Source organism: Gymnoscopelus microlampas (assembly GCF_963454915.1).
Source record: "Gymnoscopelus microlampas genome assembly, chromosome: 20".
Classification (NCBI taxonomy): Eukaryota; Metazoa; Chordata; class Actinopteri; order Myctophiformes; family Myctophidae; genus Gymnoscopelus; species Gymnoscopelus microlampas.
In genome coordinates this window covers 21,450,178-21,462,368 of record NC_139957.1, presented here as the reverse complement: position 1 = coordinate 21,462,368, position 12,191 = coordinate 21,450,178, and the positions used below count along the sequence as shown (strand labels likewise).

The following is a 12,191-nucleotide window of genomic DNA, read 5'->3' as shown; positions in this document are numbered from 1 at the left end:
TTGCCAGAGATTCAGAGCGTTTTTACTTACTTTTGAAAAACCATAGTATATTTTTCTTCACAAAGATCCACGACGCGTTTTGAGCTTATAGATCGGCTATTTCCACTATTTTTGTCATTTTTTGAAAATATGACATTTTGCAACATGGAATTGTTTATGATGATTATGACGATTGTGCAAGGGATAATGCATGGGGAGGTGGTCATTATTGAAATGTGAAGCCCGATAGGGTGATTATTATGCATAACAACCCTGAAGGGCTTTAAATTTCAATAATGACCACCTCCCCATGCATTATCCCGCTTATTACACGCCTACTTAATAAATACATAAATAAATGTACCCAAAAGTAACAACAAAACAAAGTATTTCCTTCCTTACAGCAATGAAAGTATTGGGCTGGGCGGACAAGTTCACCTCGGAAAACAAATGACAGTATTCCATTAGGTAACGGAAAACTCGCCCCAAAACACACTCGCCCCCCATTCTATATATATATGCCGATTTGCCTGTAATACTGCCGGATTTGGCCCGGGGCGACTGTGTTTTGGGCCGAGCGTTTTGGTATTCCCCCGTTGTTGTGCCACGATAAACAAGGAAGTGCAGTGGATCCAATAGAATCACTTTTTGGTCATTACATCGTCTATTTCTCACTTCAAATGTTTTCAAAAACATTTTTGAGAGCAACGTTTAGTTGTAAATGACATTGGTTGTTTGTTTACATGGCTGTCATGTTGGATAAATCATAAAACCAAGCAGCACAGCAGGTTGGCACGAGCAGGTGCTCCGAGTCTCTGATTACACAGCGGTCCGTTATAGAGCTCATCGGTCATTATCCACAAATAATGACCGATGACTGACCAATCAGAATCGAGCATTCAACCAAGCCGTGTAATAAGCAAAAATAATTGCGATTATATAAAATACACATTAAGACCTGGAACTGTGTCATTTTTAGATTTGAGCTAAAAAGCATTATTTTACACTTTGGGCTATTCAAAAATAGCAGATATACAAGCTCGTAGCGCGGCACCGAGTGCCGCGCTACGAGCTTGTAGATCTGCTATTTTTGAAAAATCGTGAAAATGTGTGCAAATCTTTGAATATAAATACTTTTAAAGCGAACATTTTTAACTCAATTCTTTGCTTCTGGGGGGTCCCTGGAACAAAATATTTTTATGGGGGTCCGCGGCCAAATACATATCATTTTGGGGGTCCTTGACATGAAAAAGTTTGAGAACCACTGATATAGAAACATACGTTTTTCAGAATACTGAGATTTAGGAGACATGTAGAACCGGCTTCAGGTCTCAATGGGTTGAACATGATGTATGTGTGACTTGCCCTCATGCAGTTTGCACTAACGTCCCCATCTCTCTCTCTCTCTCTCTCTCTCTCTCTCTCTCTCTCTGTCTCTCTCTCCCTCCTCTAGGGGACTGTCGTATCCCGTTCTCGGCTGTATATGGCACGGTGGGTTTTAAGGAGTCGGGTTCCAAGGTGTACCTCCCCACTGTTCCCATTACAGCCAGGATCCTGGATGTGGAGAGGTTCACCGCGGCACAGGACCGCTTCATGCACATTGCTCATAAAAGGAGCGTCAACAAGGTACTGCCTAATACAGTGGTTCTCAAACTTTTTCATGTCAAGGACCCCCTAATTGACACTTATTACCCCGCGGACCCCCATTTGAAAAGATAAGCCAGGGACCCCCATAAGAGAAGGTTTTTACGGCTCTCTAGCAGTGATTCTCAACCATTTTAATTTCAAGGATCCCCAGTTTGACATGCATTAGGGCTACGGACCCCCATTTAATGGCATTTATACCCACAATTCACATTGTCAAACCAATGTTAATTTCGGGTCCATTTGGTTCCATTTGTACACTCTCAGAGTTACAGACCCATAAGGGGTCCATTTGGTTCCTGTCCATCATTTAGCTGGGGACCCCCTGGAACCCCCTCAAGTACCCCTGGGGGTCCCCGGACCCCACTTTGAGAACCAATGCTGTACCTTATATCCACATTCACATTATTCTGAGATTCCTTGTAATTCTCAGAGTTCATCAAAGGTTAGTTTTAGCAGGAGTTTTGTCCACTCCGCTCAGGATGGGTTTCTGTGTACAGTGAGGACCTCATGTATTGTCTTGGTGGTGTGTCTTGTGATATGTTGTTTTGTGCTATGGTTGTGCGTTGTTTTTTGTTGTTGTTCTTGAACAGACTGTGAAGACAAATATCCTTTCGTATATATTTTTGTGTGCGTGTGTGTGTGTGTGTGTGTGTGTGTGTGTGTGTGTGTGTATGTGTGTGTAGTCCATGCCTGTGGTGTTTAAGATTGAGATGAAACATGGCGAGTTTAGCTGGGAGGTGAAGAGGAAGGAAAAACACTTTATGGAACTGCACAGAGAACTGGTGCGATACAAGACCTTAATGAGGATACCACTGCCTTCACGCAGGTAGGCGCGCGCACACACACACACACACACACACACACACACACACACACACACACACACACACACACACACACACACACACACACACACACACACACACACACACACACACACACACACACACACACACACACACACACACACACACTAGACTAGACACTAGACACATGCATTCAAAGGTGTTAAGGCTGTGCAATACGAACACTATCATGATATGAGACTAGATTTTGTCTGGAATTGTGGATATCGTAATATTATGATATGGCATAAGTGTTGTCTTTCCTGGTTTTTGACTGTTCTAGCTTGATTCTTTTATTAACTTAGTTATGATATAGGCGTTACTGTTAATTATTTATCAAAACTCTCATTGTGTAAATATTTTGTGATTGTGAAAGCACCAATAGCCATCCCATTAATGTTGTCACAATATTGATATTTGGTAAAGAATATTGTGATGTTTGGCTTATTTTCCATATCATCCATTGTTAGCCACAGATGTGCATATACAAATACACCAATGCAAAACTGAATGCATCCTAAATTCATTCATTCACACGAATGCAGGTGTATGTGTTTCTGTTTTACTGTACATAGAAGATTAGAAAGAGATGGCACTGCAGCAGTGACAAAAGCCACACAATGCAAATATTCATCTTTCACATTCATTTGTTTTCACTTAACCCTTTAAGACCTGGAACGCATCTGTGTCACTTTAGATTTATTTGGCTGTTCAAAAATAGCAGATCTACAAGCTCATAGCGCGGCACCGAGTGCCGCGCTATGAGCTTGTAGATCTGCTCTTTTTGAAATAAAATCACACCCGGTGTGAAGAGAGTGGTGCCTTTTTGAATTAGTGTAACTGGTTGCATCCTTCTGTTGCAATCAGCTGCAGCTGTTGATGAGGCCGTGCTCAAACAGACGGATGGACGGACGGACGGACGGACCCACACACACCGGTCAAGTGTAGGAGTGGCTGGCACCACTCAAAAACTTGAAAAAAAAAATATTGGAAAGGATTTGGAAAACATTTTTAAGAATCGCCTCAGGTCTTAACTCACTGAGTGCCATTAACGTGTTTTACCGCTATTGCGCAACGTGCCATTAACGTGTTTGACGTGTTTTTGAAGGGTTAGGGTTAGGGTTTTTTTTTTTTTTTTAATGTTCAGAACCCAAGATATCATTACCTGAAGATGTGCAGCTCCATCCACTCCTTGTTTAACTTAGAACTAAAAAAGGCTATATCTCTCTTCCTAAGCACTTTTTGTTTTCTGTGAAAAAAAACTCTGGCACTTTTCAGAATCAATTCTGAAATAATTCTGGCAATCCTGGCACTCAGTGAGTTAAAGGGTTAAACAGTGATAAGTGATATATTTTTTTTTGTTGAAAAAGGTGTTATGTCTCCATATTCCAATAGCAATCATTGCCATAGATAGAGCATTTATTACGGGTCTACATGGATACACGTGTAAACTCACAGAGTTTACAAATGGGTAAATGAGCGCTGAAGGTTCCACTGTGTCACTGTTTCCTCTCTCTGTCGCTCAGCCACACCGTGAGGAGGAAGAGCGTGAGGAAGAGCGAGGTGAGGGCGATGCCAATGTTGCCCCGGAGCGGAGGAGACCGGCTGGAGCGAGAAGAGCACGCGTCCAGCAGGAGGGTAGGTGTCTTACTGAGCACTGAACGCAATAAACTGGCTCTATCCGAGTTTCTGAGGGACAGCTTGCAGTGGTGGAAAAAGTACTTAAAGGGATATTTCACTTTCAAAAAAACTTTGGGTCATTTTATCGTCTACTCAGGCTTTTGTGAACCCCCCAGACCGTTTTTAAGTTTCTTGATTTAGTATTTAGATATTTGATAATCATTTTATCAGACACGCCCCCTTCCTATACAAACCCATTATAACTTCACACTCCATTTTTAACCTGTTAGATTCATCAAAAACACCCGTCCTTGATTCTGCCGACTCACGCTGCCCTCCTAATACGTGAGAGACAAGCTCACAATGCGTCGCATTGTGAGCTTGTAGATCGGCTATTTTCAAATGGCTGAAATGTATATAGGGTTGAAGTGGTTAATGTATGTTTTGGAATAATAATCAAAATCTACAAAGTAGTAACTAAAGTTCTCAAATAATTGTAGTGGAATAAAAGTATAATATTTGGCTCTGAGATGTAGTGGAGTAGAAGTAAAAGTACTGCATATTGGATAAGTGCATAAGTTAAAAAATACCTCAATTGTACTTAAGTACTGTACTTGAGTAAATGTACTTAGTTACTTTACACCACTGACAGCTTGCCACAGTGTGTCAAAGTATTTCTGCTGCCGAGGTGAAGAAACGGACTGTATAAGTGATGAATTGTGATGACAAAGTTTTGAACTAGCAGCCGTGTAGATGTGGAATTAGTCAAGAGCAACGTCATGACTTATTTATTCTCTAAAACAGTGGTTCTCAAACTTTTTCATGTCAAGGACCCCCAAATTGACAGTTACTAGCCCGTGGACCCCCATTTGTAAAGATAAGCCAGGAACCCCCATAAGAGAAGATTTTTTACGGATCTCTAGCAGTGATTCTCAACCATTTTAATTTCAAGGACCCCCAGTTTGACATGCATTTAGGCTAAGGACCCCCATTTAATGGCATTTATCTCTGGGACCCCAATTCATATTGTAAAATCAATGTTAATTTAACTCTGAGAGTGTACAAATGGAACCAAATGGACCCTAACGGGTCCATTTGGTTCCATTTTTACACTCTCAGAGTTACAGACCGATAAGGGTCCATTTGGTTCCTATCCATCATTTAGCTGGGGACCCCCTGGAACCCCCTCAAGTACCCCTGGGGGTCCCCGGACTCCACTTTGAGAACCAATGCTCTAAAACGAATAGGTTGTTTAGAAACGAGCTGCCAGAGACGAGCAGCGATTGTCTCTACTTCTCGTCCCCACCAACAGCTCTCCTGGCTGGGAAGAGCAGCTGGCCTGAGCCGCTCTGAGCACCCCCCCCCCCCGCATCACATGACCCGTCCCTGCTCCCACAATACTGGGGATAGACTTTTTTTTAATGTATGTCTAGTCGTCCATCTACAACTACTAGTTTAAAACTTTGATATTCGCTAATTCCATACAGCAGTTTCTGTCCATCTCAAGTGGTTTCGAGTGTGTGTGTGTGTGTGTGTGGCTAGTCCACGCCCAGCGAGAAGCTCCGGTGCTGAGTGGATCAGAGCCAGCAGCTGCAATCCGACAGCAGACCTCACAGAGAGGCAGGAGATGTGCACACACACACACACACACACACACACACACACACACACACACACACACACACACACACACACACACTCAATGCTCATCTCTGACTCTGGCAGCTTGTTTGTAATGGATTTACACATTTTAGCCATCTAGTTGCATGTTTGGTATCCATCTTGATTAATCTCACATCTACAACTGCTATTTTAATTGATTTGTTATACGATATTCGCAACTTCCACAGTATTTTTCCCCCTGTGGTGTTGAGTGTATGCCTACTCCATGCCTACTTCAGAGCACAGCGCGCTCCAATTGGTTTGTCGCTTGTACGCTTTTTGCTGTTTTGTCGTACCGACGCAATGGGAAAAGCGTTGGATGCTGGACCTCCATAGAGTTTTTATTGAAACTCGACCCATTCTCAGAAATGTACAGCACAATGCTGCCGGTGTGAATTCAGCGTAAGGTTACTTTGCACTTACTTGTTTGCTGTGACATGTAGCCTTTTGTCAACGTGTGTGTGTGTGTGTGTGTGTGTGTGTGTGTGTGTGTGTGTGTGTGTGTGTGTGTGTGTGTGTGTGTGTGTGTGTGTGTGTGTGTGTGTGTGTGTGTGTGTGTGTGTGTGTGTGTGTGTGTGTGTGTGTGTGAGAGAGTTTGTCTATCCGGTTGGGTATGTGACTGTCTGCGATTCTGTTCTCTATAGTGTGTTTAATAGTCTCTATAGTGTGTTTAATAGTCTCTATAGTGTGTTTAATAGTCTCTATAGTGTGCCTTTTTTGAGGAGACTAGTATGTTTTTTTCATACTTGTTATTTTTTCCCGACAGAAACAACTAGAAGACTATCTGAACAAGCTGTTGAGAGTGGCACTGTATCGCAATTATCATCATACTGTGAGTACAACCACCAGTAGACACTATACTAACACTACTACTAACTACTACTACCACCACAAATATCATAATATTGTGTGTAGAACTACTGTTCTAAAAACTGTACTACTACTAACCATGACACTAAAACATGCTGTAACCTCACAGCAAAACACACCTGGTCTGTTTTACACTATATTCCAGCACTTCTCTGTTATGATTACGTGTATGACCTGGCATCCCAGGAATGTTTTGTCACACCTTGTGTGGGCAACGTGTGGCTTTGAAGGTTTGGCTCTTTACTTCTAGCAGCATATGCTAAGAATGCTAAGAATGTTGTTCTATATCGCATGTTGTTCAGTAGCATGTTGTTTAGACAGATGCTAGATTTCATGTTTTACCTGGTATCCTAGATACTTTGAAGCACTACATTGTTCTCTTTGCACCCTACATACGTACATGTGACCATTTACCCTGTCGTTTGTTGACTATAGCAGTGGTTCTCAAACTTTTTCATGCCAGGGACCCCCAAATTGACACTTATTAGTCCGCGGACCCCCATTTGAAAAGATAAGCCAGGGACCCTCATAAGAGAAGATTTTTCACGGCTCTAGCATTGATTCTCAACCATTTTAATTTCAAGGACCCCCAGTTTGACATGCATTAGGCTACGGACCCCCATGTAATGGCATTTATATCGCTGGGACCCCAATTCATATTGTAAAATCAATGTTAATTTAACTCTGAGAGGGTACAAATGGAACCAAATGGACCCGTTAGGGTCCATTTGGTTCCATTTGTACACTCTCAGAGTTACAGACCCATAAGGGTCCATTTGGTTCCTATCCATCATTTAGCTGGGGACCCCCTGGAACCCCCTCAAGTACCCCTGGGGGTCCCCGGACCCCACTTTGAGAACCAATGGACTATAGGCTTCGTGCCATTTACTCTGATTTTGCGCTTGTAAGTTACTCATAAGAGTGTCTGCTAAATTGCATATCATAATGGCAGTGTGTGGCTTAAAGCGTGTTTTACCACACACTATATCAACACTACATGTTGATATAATTTACAGTGTTTATACACTTTTAATACTTTTACAACCCATCGGGACGGAAATGAGGGCGTTGGCAGAGGCCATTAAAACGTTTAGTCATAACGCTGTCTGTTGACACTGTCTGCCATTAATTGTGTCTTAATCTTAACCAGTGAAATACATGTGGGATTCTTTGAGGTGAACAGAGAACTATGGAATGGTGATTGATTGGCTACTACATAGTCATGTTGTACAGATTTACAGAATGTAAGAATACTTACAGTAAAATCGTCAGTGTTGTTCCATACATTTGTAACTCTTGAGATCGTAAGGGTCCGTTTGGTTATATTTGTACGCTCTCAGATTTTGTTTGGTAAAATAAGTGTTAGATAGCTCTATATTCTGATGGCAGTCATTACTATAGATCGTTTGTTCAGTAACGGGGGGTCTCCAAACAGAATTCACCCATTACCCATTAAGACCTGGAACTGTGTCATTTTTAGATTTGAGCTAAAAAGCATTATCTTACACTTTGGGCTATTCAAAAATAGTAGATATACAAGCTCATAGCGCGGCACCGAGTGCCGCGCTACGAGCTTGTAGATCTGCTATTTTTGAAAAATCGTGAAAATGTGTGCAAATCTTTGAATATATACATTTTTAAAGTGAACATTTTTTACTCAAATCTTTGCTTCTGGGGGGTCCCTGGGACAAAATATTTCGATGAGGGTCGGCGGCCAAATACATATCATTTTGGGGGTCCTTGACATGAAAAAGATTGAGCACCACTGATATAGAAACATACGTTTTTCAGAAAACTGTTGAGATTCAGGAGACATGTAGAATCGGCTTCAGGTCTCAATGGGTTAAGGTTGGGATACCATTTATTTTGTCCTATCAGGAGAGATAACTCGTACACATACAGTACAGGATAAACAAGTGAAATTGGAAGTCATGAAACAAAACCAAATAAACGAGCAGACACAATTGGAACTGCAACACTACAAAACGTAAGCCGATGAATGGATTCTGTCTCCTGATTGGATGAAATTGTTGCCCTGCCTTTCCTGTTTTTCAAAGAGCTGGAGAGACTGGGAGAACCCTGATACTGAACAAGAGCTATATTGCAATAATAGCTATCATAATACAGAGCTTTAGCCTTTAATAAAAATGTCTTGTTTACATTTTTTTTTTTTGTAATCTTTTTTTATTTGTATTAGACACTGTAAGTTGTGTTTTTCTATTCTCAGATGGAGTTTATTGATATCAGCCAGATGTCTTTCATCCACGATCTGGGACCTAAAGGACTGTGAGTGGCTCCTTCTTTGAAACCGACCATCTGTGCAAAATTATAATGCCTCAAGGATGACATTTCCATGTTATTTGAGAGGCTTTACTGTCTCTCTCTGCTACTCTTTGCCACGAGGGGTAAACATTGTTGAGCACATGCAAGAGATCAAGGTCAAGGTAGCTTTATTGTCATTCCATAGTACAGAACGAAATTTGTTACTCAGGTCCTGATCATTACTCAGGTCCTGATGTTGTGGTTTATCTACCCCCATGCGGTGTAAACCTACTGACAGCTGCTATCCAGAACTTATTTTAACTAATAAAACTTAATTTTAGACAATCTGTATGGTGGAGCAGGTTCATCCTACTATCCTACTATAATTCTAGAAACCTCTGTGGAGGTGGTGAGGCCCAAATCTGTTCTGCCTGGTTCTCCTCAGTGGCTGGAGCAATTGATCTGAATTTGCACACAGCCATTGACCATTACCATGTGCACGGAACAGCGAAGCCTGCTTTTTGATTTCACCAACTGTTATTAGCGTTTTTATGTAAAAAGAATGTCGCCATGCTTACGGCTGCACAGCTGATGGCCCCGCGAGCTATGGGATGAATGGCTCCCGGGTTGCCAGATCATGTGCGCATATCCCCCCACGCGTATATGGACTAGTACAATATAACTTTCACACCTGCAGTGGTTGGAGGTGGTCTCTTGACAAATTTAGACCCCGGTGTTGGGCAGGACACCTATACTGAATGACAAGTCGTACTGCCCGAAGCACATAAGCGCAATGTCATCCCTGGCCATGCATGTATTGCCTCTTGGACGAGTGGTAGAGATTTGGTCTGTGATTTGCGGGTTTGCGTCCCGGGTAGGACATAAAAGTTACAGAGTGCAGCTTTAAACTTTACCTTAGTTAACCCTTTAAGACCTTGAACGCACATGTGTCATTTTAGATTTCTTTGGCCATTCAAAAATATTTTTTTAGAAAAATCATGGATTTTTTTTAAAGCAATTTTAAAGCAAACATTTGTAACTCAAATCTTTGCTTCTGGGGATTCTACAAATGTGTTCTAAATCCTAACAAGAATCCTAAGAAAAAACCTATGTCGCTATAATTTCAGTGGTTTTCAAACTTTTTCATGTCAAGGACCCCCAAAATTATATATTTGAGCACGGACCCCCATCTCAAAATATGTTGTTCCAGCCCCCCCCCCCAGAAGCAAAGATTTGAGTAAAAAAAGAAAATCGCTTCAAAAAATATACATTCAAAGATTTGCACACATTTTCACGATTTTTCAAAAATAGCCCAAAGAAATCTTAAAATGGCACACAGCTGTTCTAAATGTATTAAATAGACACAACATGTAAGAATCTATTTTGTGTACATGTATGTGAAATGTTATAATACTGTGTGTGTGTGTGTGTGTGTGTGTGTGTGTGTGTGTGTGTGTGTGTGTTGGTTTGTGCTCTTCCAGAGAAGGGATGATCCATAAGCGTTCTGGAGGACATCGTATCCCTGGAATGAATTGCTGTGGTCACACTCAGGCCTGCTATCGCTGGTCCAAACGGTCTGTCCTTGTATCCTCCATCTCTCTGACTCTCTCTTCTCATCTAGTTTGAGCCATGAAGCTATTGTAAACCAGTGGTGGAAAAAGTACTCCATTTTTTTTTTACTTGAGGAAAAGTATCAATACTGCAATATAGAAGTAAACGTCCGGAATTCTAAATTTACTTGAGTAAAAGTACAGAAGTATTGGTATTAAAATGTACTTAAAGTGCCAAAAGTAGAAAGTACTCATCATGCAGAATGTCCCATTTCACAAGTTTTGAAATGTATAAAAATCTTTTGAAAATAGCAGATCTACAAGCTCACAATGCGTCGCGATGCGACGCATTGTGAGCTTGTAGATCTGCTATTTTCAAATGTCCAAAATATATATATATATATATATATATATATATATATATATATATATATATATATATATATATATATATATATATATATATATATATATATATATATATATATATATATATATATATATATATATATATATATATATATAGGGCTGAAGTGGGTAATGTATGTATTTTAATAATAATCAAAATCTACAAAGTAACTATTATTAAAGTTGTCAAATAATTGTAGCAGAGTAAAAGTACAATATTTGCCTCTGAGATGTAGTGGAGTAGAAGTAAAAGTACTGAAAATTGGAAATACTCCAGTAAAGTGAAAGTACCTCAAAATTGTACTGAAGTACAGTACTTGAGAAAATGTACTTAGTTACTTAACACCACTGTTGTAAACTATATATCAGTTTGGCCGATATATATCAGCCGTTATTCGATCATTTATGGCATTGCGTGCGTCTCGTTCATTTCGTGGCTCAGCTATGCAAACCTCTTGGTTTCCCTTGTTCACATCGTATCGCATTACAAATAATGGTTAATGACATATAGGGATAATTGACGGGACTATATATATATATATATATATACGTGTCTCCTGTAGTTGGTTGGTGGTGAAAGACTCCTTCCTTCTGTACATGAAGCCTGACTCGGGGGCCATCTCCTTCGTCCTGCTGGTGGACAAGGAGTTCAGCATCAAGATGGATTCCAAGGACACTGAGACCAAACATGGCGTCCGCATCGACAGCCTCTCCAGGTGTGTGTGTGTGTGTGTGTGTGTGCGTGCGTGCGTTCTCCAGGGACTATTTTTGGCTTTTATTTGAGCTAAAAAGCATTATTTTACACTTTGGCTATTCAAAAATAGCATAAGATATACAAGCTCATAGTGTGCCACGAGCGTGTAGATCTGCTATTTTTGAAAAATCGTGAAAATGTGTGCAAATCTTTGAATACATATTGTTTAAAGCGAACATTTGTAACTCTATTCTTTGCTTCTGGGGGGGGGGGTCCTTGGAACAACACATTTTGAGATGGGGGTCGGCGGCCAAATACATGTCATTTTGGGGGTCCTTGACATGGAAAAGTTTGAGCACCACTGATATAGAAACATACGTTTTTTTTCAGAATACTGTTTACGGATTTAGAAGACATTTTGTAGAATCGGCTTCAGGTCTTAATGGGTTAAAAGAAAAAATGCAAAAAAACATGAAAACATATCAGGAAAAGAAAATTGCAAGGAAAGGGCAGGAAACCCAAAAGTGCTTATGCAACCTACATACAGGTCTAACGGGGGGTGGGGGGGGGGGGTGGGGAGAGAGAAAAAATTAAATAAAGTAACGGGGGAAAAGAGTTGGTTTACCTATCTCTACGAGTTATCTTTCTTACAGA

The 12,191-nt window shown here is 40.7% G+C and overlaps 1 protein-coding gene across 3 annotated transcripts in view; it reads left to right on the top strand.

Annotated features, from left to right (window-relative positions):
• Positions 1–12,191, top strand: part of pld1a (phospholipase D1a) — a 139,437-nt gene that overhangs the window by 28,954 nt on the left and 98,292 nt on the right. For all 3 annotated transcript variants that reach the window (XR_014599830.1, XR_014599831.1, XM_084044842.1), the window contains exons 3-9: positions 1,433–1,605; positions 2,310–2,452; positions 3,998–4,109; positions 6,520–6,585; positions 8,851–8,909; positions 10,367–10,459; positions 11,407–11,559. Coding sequence is in view for 1 of the 3 variants with exons in the window: in XM_084044842.1 (XP_083900968.1) it covers positions 1,433–1,605; positions 2,310–2,452; positions 3,998–4,109; positions 6,520–6,585; positions 8,851–8,909; positions 10,367–10,459; positions 11,407–11,559 (799 nt within the window). In the remaining 2 variants the exon portion in view is untranslated. The remainder of the gene's footprint in view (positions 1–1,432; positions 1,606–2,309; positions 2,453–3,997; positions 4,110–6,519; positions 6,586–8,850; positions 8,910–10,366; positions 10,460–11,406; positions 11,560–12,191) is intronic.